We start from the raw sequence: 13,536 nt of genomic DNA on the forward strand, positions 1-13,536 counted from the left end.
CTGGAACAATCTAGAACTGAACACTTAAAACTATAGAAATGGTGGTAGATTTCAGGAGAAACCCTCCCATCCTACCTCCTCTCACAATACTAGACAAATCAGTATCAACAGTGAAGACCTTAAATTTCCTAGGCTCCATCATATCTCATGGACCTAAAATGGACACCTAATATCAAAATGTCATTAAAAAGCACAACAAAAGAATGTTCTTTCTCATGTACCAACTCAGGAAGCTCAAACTGCCCAAGGAGAGCTGCTGATACAGTTCTACAGAGGAATCATTGAGTCTAAGTTATCTGCACCTCTATAATTGTACTGGTTTGGTTCTGCAAACCCAACAAGATCCTTACATGACTCCCCAGAGAGAATAATCAGAACTGCAGAAAAACAATTGCTATTAACCTGCCTTCCATTGAGGACCTGTATACTGCAGTAATCGGTCAAAAAAAAAAAGGGCTGTGAAAAATATTTACTGACCCCTCAAGCATCCTGGACATAAACTGTTTCCAACTCTTACCCTCTAAACGTCAAGCTACAGAGGCACTGCACACCAAGACAACAACTAGACATAAGAGAACAGTTTTTTCCTCACGCCATCACTCTGTTAAACAAATAAATTCCCTTTGATAATGCCAAACTATTTATTATATATTTATTATATAATTACTGTGCACTACTTTTTTTTTCTATCATTCCTATTACCTCATCTCCTCCCACTATGAGCTGTATTGACTATAGCCTGTGCTGACATTTCCCATTTTATTTTATGATTTTACATTTTATGTTTTATTACTATTGATTGTTTTCCTGATTGCTTACTAGGACCTATATGACAATCATTATGCTGTACCTTATGATTCTTGACAAATGTATTTTTTCTTTTTTATGTACACTGAGAGCATATGCACCGGAGACAAATTCCTTGTGTGTCCAATCACACTTGGCCAATAAAGATTCTATTCTATTCTATTTATATTTTAAATGATTTTTACAAATCTGAACAAAACATAGAAATGCAAAAAAAAATAGATTAGTTCCCATCTGTCAGTTTCTAATTATCTTTGTCAACTGCCAAGTGTACAATACTCAGGTTTTTTTAAAAAAAATATAACCTGTCACTCAAAAGTTTGTGTCCAAGACAACTTATCATTATGCAACTGCCCACGACACAAGGAAACCCTGGAATTCCAGACTGGGTTCTTTAATTTTAAAGGGCTGGGGGAGTGGGCAGACCCCTTTTCAAGACTATTACCCCCAAATCTCCATAAATTTCTCAAGGCCCTGCTGGGAACCTTAGCTCCTAGCTACTCAGGGGAAAAATGACTTTGTAAATTAACTGAAAGAAAAAGAACGTAATAAACACAAAGTCCTATAGAGGACTTGAAAGGCTCCCAATGGGACAGAATGGGATTCTGAACAGGAAGAGCTTGTTAAAAGAAAAAAAGTGAGAGTAGAAAGAAGAAACTGTAAGCCCAGACCTATGAGAACTTGGAGTATCCTGGAGAGAGAGATGGGTGGTAACTACAAAATGTCATATTTACTCCTATACATCATGCCACCAATATACTGGCTAATGCCATTGAGTAGGTCAGGCCCTTTCTACACACGCAGAATAATGCACTTTCAATCCACTTTGCAGCTGGATTTTACTGTGCGGAATAGTAAAATCCACTTGCAATTTGTGAAAATGAATTGAAAGTCCATTATTCTGCATTTGCGGAAGGGGCCTCAGTGAAACAAAATAATCCACTGACAAAATAATGGTTTCTGCATACTCAAGGGACTTCTCAGGTATTCAGAAAAATAACTTTTAAAAAAAAATCCACTAAATTTCTACAACAGGACCACAAGTTTAGAAACGACTGAAAAATGCCAAAAACAAAACAGCTTGCTCAGGATAAAATATGCTACAGGAGACTTAAAATTTGAAAGTGATTGAAAGTTTTGGTTAGTAAGTTGCATACACTGAAATTACTAGTATGCTCACACCCCTAAGAAATCAAATAATTTACACTGATTGCTAGTATCCATTTGCTGCTACTTTCAAAATATGACTTTAGTACTGACAAGCCTTTTCAAGGCACTACACACTTCTCTGTTTCGTAGGCTGTAAATCAGGGGATTTATCATTGGGGTCACAATAGTGTAGAACACAGAGGATATTTTGCTCATATCTATAGACCGTTTAGCAGCAGGAACCACATACATTGAAATCAGTGTCCCATAAAATGTAGTAACTACTATGAGATGAGTGGAGCAAGTAGAGATGGCTTTTTTAGATCCTGTGCCAGAAGAATGTTTCAGAACAGCTGACAGTATAAATATACGATACTACGGTGAGTAGAAATGGGACCACTGTTAGACTGGAGGAAAGGATGAAAGAAGTCTTTTCAAACAGGTAAGTATCAGAGCAAGCGAGCTTCAAGAGCGGAGAGAAATCACAAAAGAAATGATCAATTTCATTGGGGCCGCAAAAGGTTAAGCTAATCATGAGAAGCACAGTGATTAAGGTGATCAGAAAACCACTGATCCAAGAACCAGCAGCAAGCCAAACACACGCACTGCTCTTCATAATGGTTGCATAGTGGAGTGGATTGCATATGGCAAGATAACGATCGTAAGACATCACTGATAACAGCAGACATTCGGTACCACCCAGTGATCCAAAGAAATAAAACTGGGTCATGCAGTCACTAAAAGAGATGGACTTCTCCTCCAAGATCAAGCTGGTGAGCATACGGGGGACTATATTGGAAGTGTACATGATCTCAAGGAAGGAAAGATTTCCCAGGAAGAAATACATGGGTGTGTGCAGGCTACGATCAGCTGACACAGTGATCAAGAGTAAGGAATTGGTAGCAAGGGTCACCAGGTAGACCATCAGGAACGAAGCAAATAGAAACCCCTGAATTTCAGGCATGTCCGAGAATCCTAGGAGTATAAATTCAGTAACCAGTGTTCCATTCCATGACATCAGGTATTCCATCTAGAGGGAATGATAACAGTTAAAGGCAGCAAAATTATATTAATGGGAGTTTAATAACTACATCCAAGTGACTGAGAGGACCAGAAGAAGAGGTCTTTGCTGCTTTCCTGTTCCTTCTGCAGCCCTCAGCCCATTATTGAATGTTGCTGAAGGACATAGAGGCATGATTTTCTTACCAGAGGATATCAGGAAGGGGTGATGAAGCACTGGGGATGCAGGACCACGCAAATGCACAGTTTCTGGATGGGTAGAAGAACCCAACAGAGGCACAAGGGATAAGATCATTTGCTGTCACCAGGTTCTGCTTTCCATTAGGATCTTTTGTGTGTAAACTTAATGGTGGTCACAGCCTTCCAACAACCTCATCACTACTTCCTGGGCAACCTCTCTTGCTACTCCATTCTCCTCTACCTTTGGCCATGGCAGGGGAAATTGTCCATGAGCCTGATCCACTGCTGCTCCCTGCACTGTCTCAGAGGGTCAAATAGCCTTTAAAAGAGTGTGAGGTACAATATGTTGGAGTGCAATTGCAAAGGGGAAATTCCTTTTCCTTCTCTGTGTGAGCTGTTAAGTTATCCAAGCATTAGTGAAACTAATATGTTTGGGTGATTTGTGTTGTTTCAATATTCTCACTGCATTTTCCCCAATCTGGTTGAATTCCTTGCTGACGCACTCTTTCCTCTAGAGTTCACTGCCCCCTCAGAAGCAGGTTCTTTTATCACTGGCAAAAAAGAAGAGGAAGAAAGGAGTAAGGCATTGGCGAATTCCTCCCATGAGATCTGCTTTACAAGTGGTTAGGTGGATCAGGTTTGTGGACCTCCATCCAACACGGAGTTGTATGGTTGACTTCTCTGAAATCTGTAGGCTTATTCAGGCTTAACTCTGGTAGACTAAGTCATCAGCTTGAGACTACCAGGAGAGTTCTGAGGAAAGAAATATTTTGAACCACATAGGCCGATTCCCTAATGCACGCTATGGGAATAATGCATCTTTCAGCAAGCTGCTTTCAGGGCTAACTTTGAAGTTGTGGCGGAAATTTGGCAAAAACAGTTGTGAAAGCAGCTTGAAAGTGCATTATTTTGCGTGTGCGGAATGAGCCATAGAGAGTGTCTTTCTCACTTCCCACTCCTGCTATAACAGCCCAAAATGTACCCCTTCAAATGCCGTTCCCCAATGCATGGGGTAGAACATGGCAGATAAAATATAACTTTGGCTCATTCCGCACACGCAGAATAATGCACTTTCAAGCTGCTTTCACAACTGTTTTTGCCATTCCTCAAGACAGCTTCAAAGAGCCCTTGAAAGGCAGCTTGAAAGTGCATTATTCTGCATGCAGCGAATCAGCCTTATGCGGCAATTCTCCAACTAAGCAGGATAAGTGCATGGAAGTCTACACATGCTCACACTTCCTCTTTCAGCAACGAGGAAATCCCATTTCATGTGCCTTTAGCAGCAAACTGTTATGCAGAATCTGCTACTACATCTGGAGCCTAGCCAAAAAAACACACCCCTATTGTTTCATTGCTGCAAGGCACACAAAGATACATGATTTGAAACTGCTAACGTATACTCAAAACATGGCCAGTTTACATGAAAAGGCAAAATGATTCTAATAAGAACATATCTCTGTTAACTGAGATCTTTTCCATCATAGCAAGAATGAGGAAATAATCTTTAGAATACCCCTCCTTATTATAACTGTTTAGGCAGTTAAAGTTTTTGTTCTTTCAACCTTGTTATCTGTTTGAAAAATACTCTCATTCATTACCACTCATCTCATTACTTACCAAGAGAAGCCAGCCCTGCTTTTCATACTCTGAATGTAGGTAGGTAGGTAGGTAGGTAGGTAGGTAGGCAGGTAGGCAGGCAGGCAGGCAGGTAGGTAGGCAGGTAGGTAGGCAGGTAGGCAGGTAGGCAGGCAGGTAGGTAGGTAGGTTCAATTTCTGTCTGATTCACCTTTAGGCATTTGTGATATCATTTAAAGATTCCCAGCCAATGTGAACCGACTGAACTACTGCCATCTCAGAGATAACGTAACAGCCCAAATGCATCTTCGCCTTTTTGCAGCTGTGTCCCAATACATTGACTGTTACACAGCTCTCATGCGTTCTGTGTTCCGGGTCACTGTAATTTCCATTTTGGTGTGCTAATTTCGAGGATGTGAATATAGAATGGAAATGGTTGTTCGGCATCAGTTTTGAGCTGATTTATCTTCTGCTGAATTTTAAACGTTTGCTTCTTTTTTAACTATACCCTGTGGTGACTTGTGTCAAGGGACATTTTGTTTGGCCTGCCCAGAATTACACTAGATGACACCTTCTTCCCTCCCATGACTCTATAAGCAGCAAACATTTGTATAATCAAACGATACGCATGTGGGACATTATAGAAAAAATCTCAAATAATGAAATGAAGATATCTTCTATTAAATTGTAAACTTTGTGATATGCAAATAAAATGCTCAGTGCTGCATCTCTCTTGTATACATATTTTATTTATTTACTATGCACGGCCGAGAATTATTCTCAGTACATGCTCATAGGTCTGCCAAACCCCACAACAGAGTGGGGTATTCCCTGTCCTGACACATCATTGCCCATGACCACTTGGAAAGGCAAAAGGGGGGCGGGTTAAAATAATAATAATAAAAACCTGACAGTGGCTTGGCATTGTCCAAAGCTTAAATTTCATATATGCAATCTATGTTTTGAACTGTGCAAAGATGGCGTGACTTGGTTGGGTTCCAGAACATGAGTCTGGCATGATGCTGATAACATATAATGGGTAACTTTATTTAAGAAAGGTGTTCAGGCTGACTGTGTGAAAGAAAAAAATACAATTATTATGAGGCGTGGTTTTATTCACCATGTATTTACCATTGTCAGTGGAATATACATAGACATGGACAGTGGTGGGATTCAGCAGGTTTGCACCACTTCAGCAAAACTGGTTGTTAATTGTTGAATTATTTGAATCCCACCACCGGAACCAGTTGTTAAATTATTTGGATCCCACCACTGGACATGGATCCAATTATTGTGGTGCTTGTGCAATGAGATCTTTCCAATTGTCCTCCCAATGCAACCTATTGAGACCCTCCCTTCAATTTTGAGCCTGAAAGTCATCTGATCTTCCAGAATATCCTTTAGAGCAATCTTGGGATTTGCTAAACAAACAGAAAATTGATGGAAAATTCTGTACCCTCTACCAAACCCATCCCACAATACATGAACTATGAAGGGGGGAGTGGAAATCTTGTCCCTTAACCTCACTGGATTCCTTCCTTCCCTCATGCTTGGTAATAGATAAAGTCACATTAACGACAGTCCTGGCATCTACAGCACATTAATCAGTGTTGAGGTTTCCTCACAAACCCCCAAAATTGGCATAACATTTTTCTAAGAGTAACCCGTACGTCTTTGTTTCTTAGGGTATAGATGAAGGGATTGCTCATGGGAGTTAGGACTGTATACAAAAAGGAGAAGATCTTCTTCAGTTCTTTGAACTTTTCACCGGTTGGCAAGACATACATAACCAGTAAAGATCCATAGAAAATTGAAACAACAATGAGGTGTGAAGAGCAGGTGGAAAATGCTTTTTGTCGTCCGGTGACGGATGGAATTTTCAGGACTGTGATGATGATAAAACCATAAGATGTCACAGTTATAAGGAATGTAGGCAGAACTCCTATGGATGATGTTATGAGAGATGCAGTTTCAATAATCTGGGTGTCAGTGCAAGAGAGTCTTACAACAGGTGTGAAATCACAAATGAAGTGGTCAATTATATTTTGGCTGCAGAAGTCAAGTTGTGTCAATAAATATGTTGAGACAACTATAAGTGCTGAGCCAATTATCCAAGATACCACAACGAGTAGGATACACATTCCATCATTCATCAGTGTAGTATAATTCAGCGGTCTACAAATGGCTAAGTAGCGATCGTAGGACATGGAGGCTAAGAGGTAACATTCCGTAGCTGCCATTGTGCCAAAGACATGCATCTGTAGAATGCAGCCCCAAAGAGAAATGGTTTTGTCCCCTGTAAGAAAACTAGACAGCATTCTGGGCAATATAGATGTGGTATAGCAGATCTCCACAAATGACAGATTTGCCAGAAAGAAGTACATAGGAATATGGAGGTTCTGTTCAACCACAACCAGTGCTATAATGAGGAGATTACCAGATACAGTCACAAGGTAGATTACTAGAAATAACAGAAAGAGAAAAATATTCAAATGTTCAACATTGCCGAAACCCAACAGGACAAACTCAGTGATGGATGTTCTGTTACGCCACTCTGAATTCTTCATAGGCTGCATCTATAAGTGACAAAGTACATGAGAAAAGGAAAATATTAGTAGTGACCATTAGAATTTCCCCGCCATGCAAATGTCTGTCTGTCTGTCTGTCTGTCTGTCTGTCTGTCTGTCTGTCTGTCTGTCTGTCTGTCTGTCTGTCTGTCTGTCTGTCTGTCTGTCTGTCTGTCTGTCTGTCTGTCTGTCTGTCTGTCTGTATGTATGTATGTAGGTATGTAGGTATGTATTTTAATATATAGTCTGCCTTTCTCACTGGGAATCAAGGCTTATTAAAAGTATGATAGAAGTATTCAGACAATCAATACCCCCGTTACAAAATGTGATCAATTTTGAATGGTGGCAGTAATAGAATCTTAACTGCAACAGTTCCTTGTAAAACAAAACTATTCACTCAATCAGTAAGCGGACTACATAGTATAACAACATTTGAACAGATTACTAGTAAAAAACAACATAATGCAATGGGACCAGGATGGAAGAACTGAAAGAAAAATCACATACTATTAAGAGGATAGAAGAACTGGAAGAAAAAGCACATACTATAGAGGACAGAAAAACTGGATGAAGTCCATACAATAGAGAATAGAAGAACTGGAAGTGAAGAACTGAAAAATATATCATGAGTTACTAGAGCAGAATTTGGGAACAGATCTCAAATAGTTCGAATTACAGCATTCTCATCAAGCCTCTTACCAGCATGGCTGCTAATTGGCCATGCTGACAGAGGCTGATGGGAATTGTAGTTCCTGAACATCTGGAGAGCCTCAGGTTCCCTACCCCTGTACTAGAGGATAAAAGAATGGGAAGAAAAAGCAAATATTACCAGAGCTACCTCCCAAACTGATCCGTTAGATCACAGCCTACAGGTCCACTCCTCGACATGAACAAATTCCTGAACAATTCCGTTTTACACATTTTGTTAATGATACAAATATAGGGGCCTTCCTAATAGCCTCAGGCAGGCTAATTCATAATGTAGGAACCACCACAAAGAATGCATGAGAACTGGCAGGTGCCAATTTTACCTGTCACAGAATGGTATTTTCAGCAGATTTCACTGTAATGAGTGAAACTATCACAGGAGAACATAGCAGTAGGGGTGGTTTTGCCAGTATATTCATCTTTTGGACACAGGTGTGGAATGTAGATTGTAAGTAAATTAATTTGTTGTGAAACTATTTGTGAAACTGAGATGATATGGGGCACAATTTTTAAAATGAAAGAACAGTTTGCTTTTATACTCCACTTTTCTCTACTGAAAGGAGTCTCAAAGTAGCTTACAATGACCTTCCTTCCCCCTACCCCACCATACTATGCACCTTGTAAGGTAGGTGAGACTACGAGAGTTCTGAGGGAAGTGAGACTAGCCCAATGTCATCCCACAAGCTGCATGTGGAGATGAGGAATCCAATCTGTTTCTCCAGATTAGAGTCCACCACCTATGTGGAGGAGTGGGGAATCAAACCCAGTTCTCCAAATTAGAGCCCACCACTCAACCACTACACCATACTATCTCTCGTATGGCAAGACATATACCAATAGGCATATATTGTATGGAAAACAGACACTTTTGTGGGAGGAGAAAGAAGCAAAGTAAGAGTACTTGTGCTTTTCAAAGCTTGTGTGTGGTACTTGTGCTTTTCAAAGCTCAGGTAGGCAACCTATCTAAGCGAAATTGTTGATTTTCTCAGTAAAAAACGCCTGCTAATCTGAGCCACCCCAGAACTGACTGAGCACAATTATGCAATTCCTGGTTTAGGCATGTGAACCCAAAATCTAAGTGTGGGCACTGCTAAAGATGTGTTTTCTTTGTAATCATTTGTTAGAAAGTCATGTGAAACCTCTCTGACTTACCTGCTGAGAGCTATTTTCTAAGAGAAAAGAATACCAAGCAAAGACTCCTTTCACGGTATACATATATCCCAGAACTTGCACTAATTCAACACAGTTGCATCATGTTTTTATTCTCGAAGGACAACTGTTGAACAGAAGGCAAAATGAAGTCCCTCAGGACAATTGTTGACTACAGAAGACATTTATTTCCCAAGGGAGTCTGTCATGGGAAACTAACAGACTCTACCTCTTTTTCACACATATGTATAATACAGATGTTTTCTAGTCATTCAGACTGATGGAGTCACTGCCCCAAGGAGGTCATCTCTTCACCCTGCCTCATGAGCCCAGTTTGATTAACTTCTTTCATCATAAATTGCCTTAGGGTGGCCTCCAAACACTCCTAACCTGGTCAAAGGTTTACAGTGTTCCACCCAACCTTACTCGGGCACTATTGGTCCCCACCAGGCTTATTTACATGAATATTGCCCATCCCACAAAGTAGCAAAGTGAAGCAAGCAAAAAATAAAATGGTTGATCTGAAAGCGCGCCCAGATTCCTACTCAGTCTCAAAGTGACTAGTCTGTGCTCCATCTTGGGACACAGGGATGGACTGGTGGGCATGACATTCTGGGGAAAGAGTAAGCCTATAATGGGTGCTTGTTCTGGATCTTTCAGTGGATGAGGAACTTAGATTTCTCAAAATACTCACCCAATTGCTTTTGTCCTCCTCTTTTCCCAGACAAGATAAGTGGGCAAGGAAAGTTCCCAAACCATAGGAGGCAGATGTGTAGATAGTTTTCAATAATATTTAGTTGTGAATTTTTCAACCAATTGCCCCCAATACCTATCACGATGTTAAAGCATGTTGTATTTCTGTATCCAATTAGATAGTCTGGACTAAACAATGCTTTAAAATGTATCTATTTAAAACATTTAGAGGCAGATATCTCCAGGATCTATATAATGAAGACTGCCTGTTGACCTTTACATTTGATAGATTGGTTCACAACTATGTATAATACAGGTTTTTGTACTGAAATGCATTGTGATCAGGTGGTTTTATTGTTCATGGTGTACTGTGCTATGATGTTGTTGTTTGCTGTCCTGAGCTCAGCTTACCAGGATAGGGTAGGGTATAAATCTGAAGTAAAGTAAAAGTAAAACAGTACAAAAATTAGATAATTGTGACCTCTGTTCGTAGAACTAAGACTAGCAAACCAAACAGGAACTTTTCAGAGATTTTATTATTTATTGGGGGAAAAAGTTCTCTTTATTAGGCAAGATGATAGAAAATACAAGCACCTGAGAATCAACCCAATAGTGATTGTAAAAAACAAGCATTAGAGTATCCAAATTTCTTAACATCTCTTGAACATACTAGAGTAACTACAATTTAAAGTAAGTCAATTTAAAGTAAGTTATTGTATTAAAACTGTTCATAGGGATTTTCATATCAGGACAGATCATACATCCAGAAATCTCATCTAATCTGACTTCCATCCAGAGAAATCTGTTTTGCTTACCATGGTAATGCATTTTTAAAGAAAAAATAATAATAATATTATTATCTTATTCTAAAACTCTTCTTTCTTAATCATGTGATTATAATCTATATAAAGCACTGGTTCACAACTATGTATGAGATAAATATGTGCAGCTGAGAATATATCTGGTATGTTCTCATATTTTTGAAAGCAAGATAGGAAGGCCAAATTTAACTCAGGTTAATCTCCGTTCCATTAACTGTCAAATATTAAAGAAAAATCTTATGCAATGTTCAATGATAGTTGAACCTTACATGAACTCATAGATTTCAGGAAAATGTTCATGATTGGCAAGAAAAGTGGTGATATAATCAAAATAGTGGTATAATGAAGAGTACGCAATTTGTTACTCTGCTACTTTGCTAATCCAGTTCTGACTATATTCCGCCTACTGCCCCCATTGCCTCTGCTAGTTTGCTAATCTCATTACCAACCCTGTAACAAGAAAATATCTTCAACTATTAATAAACATTTGCAAGGTTAGAGTATCAAAAATCCCCCATTTTTTCTTCTAAGCTTGTCTGTTTTTAGATTCTTAAATATTCTTCTTTCCTTGAATCAACAAAATTTCCCAAGAGTCCATACTTCCAGTGGGTAAATTCCTAACTCTCCATTATGAAATATTGCTGCTTAAAAATATATCCTAGTACATTTTCAAGAGCTACAGATTCTTTCAAACAATGAACAAAAGGAGGTACCTGGCTTATTTCTGGAAAATCATATCCACACAATGACTGCTTAAAGAATAAACAATCAATAAGAATGCAAGCAGGCCAGCATGTTACTAGTAAGGAAGACTGTTTTCAAGGGCCCTGCCTCCACGATGAAGATATGAACATAATGCAGTTCAAGTGAGAGCATTCATAATTAGCCATTATAAAGTATTCCAATTGTGACGCCACTGTTCTCAAAGCTTCCTTTTCCTCCTTCTCTTCTGGATTTTAAGTTTCTGAAGTTTCCCAAAGCTTTTCCTCACTGCTTCCTTTACCTCTTTATTCCTCAAGCTGTATATGAGTGGATTCAGCAGAGGAGTAAGAAGTGTGTAGAACACAGAGAACAATTTCTTTACCTCACTCAGAGAGCTGATGTCTGGTAAGACATAGACAATCATCAGAGAGCCATAGAAGCAAGACACCACAGTGAGGTGTGAGGAGCAAGTGGAGAAGGCTTTTTGTTTCCCTATAGTGGATGGGATTCTTAAAATGCTATGGATGATGCACACATAAGAGGTGAGGGTGATCAAAAGTGGGGGCAGAGTGCATATAAAGGAAACTGTGAATGCTATAGCTTCAACCAAATTAGTATCATCACAAGAGAGCATTACTAATGGTGTGAAATCACAGAAGAAATGGTTGATTTCATTGGGTCCACAAAAAGTCAGCCGAGACACCAAGAATATTAGGACACTGATACCCAGAGATCCACATATCCAGGACACAGCAATCAGCAGGATGCACATTCTGCCGTTCATGAGCAACACATAATGCAGTGGTTTGCAAATGGCTAAGTAACGATCATAAGACATTACTGCTAGAAAATAACATTCTGTGCCTGCAAGAACCCCAAATAAATACAATTGTGCAAGGCATGCGCTAACCGATATAGTTCTGTCCCCACTCAGAAAACTAGCCAGCATTCTTGGCAGGATAGCTGAGCTATAGCAGGTCTCCAGACAGGAAAGGTTCCCCAAGAAGAAGTACATGGGTGTGTGAAGGTGGGGGTCAAAGGTGACTAGAATAACAATGAGGATGTTCCCCACCATTGTTACAAGGTAAACAGCGAGAAACAGTATAAAAAGTAAAATCTGTGGATCCTCAGTGTTGAAGTCCAAGAGTACAAATGCCTCAGGAGCTGAATGGTTTCTTCCTTCTAAGTTTGTCAGGTGCATCTAAGAACCAGCAGAGAAAAATCAAATCATATTTAGACTAGAGTATTATATAGATTGTTTTTCTCAGAACTTTTGCTGAGATTCAAAAGTCTTTATTTAGTCTATGTAGAGCAGCAGTGGCGTAGGAGGTTAAGAGCTTGTGTATCTAATCTGGAGGAACCGGGTTTGATTCTCCGCTCTGCCGCCTGTGCTGTGGAGGCTTCTCTGGGGAATTCAGATTAGCCTGTACACTCCCACACACGCCAGCTGGGTGACCTTGGGCTAGTCACAGCTTCTCGGAGCTCTCTCGGCCCCACCTACCTCACAGGGTGTTTGTTGTGAGGGGGGAAGGGCAAGGAGATTGTAAGCCCCTTTGAGTCTCCTACAGGAGAGAAAGCGGTGATATAAATTCAAAACTCTTCTTCTCCAAAAAAACCTCTATAAGCTCTGGGTGGCTTTCAACATTAAAGGTAAAAAAACATACATTAAAAATAATGTAATGCATAGATGGTGACTAAACAGTCTAATATTAAAATACCAAAAACTAAATCTCAGTTCATAAAATAGGAACCACAAAAAGTGGCACACGGGGAGGCCTTTTCACAGTAAAAAAGCTCTATCTGCCTCAACCATAAGCCCAGTGGAGCAGCTTGGTTTTACAAGCCCTATGAATTGTATCAAAAAAGAACAACAAGAACAGCAACAACAAGAAGAACAAGAAAATTTGGATTCATACTCTGCTTTTTTCTTCTGTAAAGAGACTCAAGGAGGTTTACAAACTGCCTCCCTTTCTCTCCCCACCACAGACACCTCTGGAGGTTGGTGGGGCTGACAAAGTTTGGAAGGAACCATGACTAGCCCAAGGTCACCCAGCAAGAATGCAGGAGTGGGGAAACAAATCTAGTTCACCAGAAAATAGTCCACTGCTCATGTTGAGGAATGTGGAATCAAACCTGGTTCTCCAGATTACAGTCCACCTGCTCTT

At 39.8% G+C, this 13,536-nt stretch overlaps 3 protein-coding genes across 3 annotated transcripts; all 3 read right to left on the reverse strand.

The window, feature by feature from the left end:
* Positions 1-2,043: 2,043 nt before the first annotated feature.
* On the reverse strand, positions 2,044-2,986 carry LOC125444133 (olfactory receptor 10A7-like). The gene is given in 2 exon segments (XM_048516570.1): positions 2,044-2,320; positions 2,322-2,986. Coding segments are annotated over 2 exon segments (942 nt in total).
* A 3,349-nt stretch (positions 2,987-6,335) lies between these two features.
* Positions 6,336-7,307, reverse strand: LOC125444134 (olfactory receptor 6C74-like). The gene has a single exon (XM_048516572.1). It carries the CDS (start codon positions 7,305-7,307, stop codon positions 6,336-6,338), a length of 972 nt encoding a protein of 323 aa, XP_048372529.1.
* Positions 7,308-11,591: 4,284 nt separating this feature from the next.
* On the reverse strand, positions 11,592-12,539 carry LOC125444135 (olfactory receptor 11L1-like). Its single transcript, XM_048516573.1, has one exon. It carries the CDS (start codon positions 12,444-12,446, stop codon positions 11,592-11,594), a length of 855 nt encoding a protein of 284 aa, XP_048372530.1. The 5' UTR covers positions 12,447-12,539.
* Positions 12,540-13,536: the final 997 nt, after the last annotated feature.

The sequence above is a fragment of the Sphaerodactylus townsendi genome, linkage group LG15 (assembly GCF_021028975.2).
Source record: "Sphaerodactylus townsendi isolate TG3544 linkage group LG15, MPM_Stown_v2.3, whole genome shotgun sequence".
Lineage (NCBI taxonomy): Eukaryota > Metazoa > Chordata > Lepidosauria > Squamata > Sphaerodactylidae > Sphaerodactylus > Sphaerodactylus townsendi.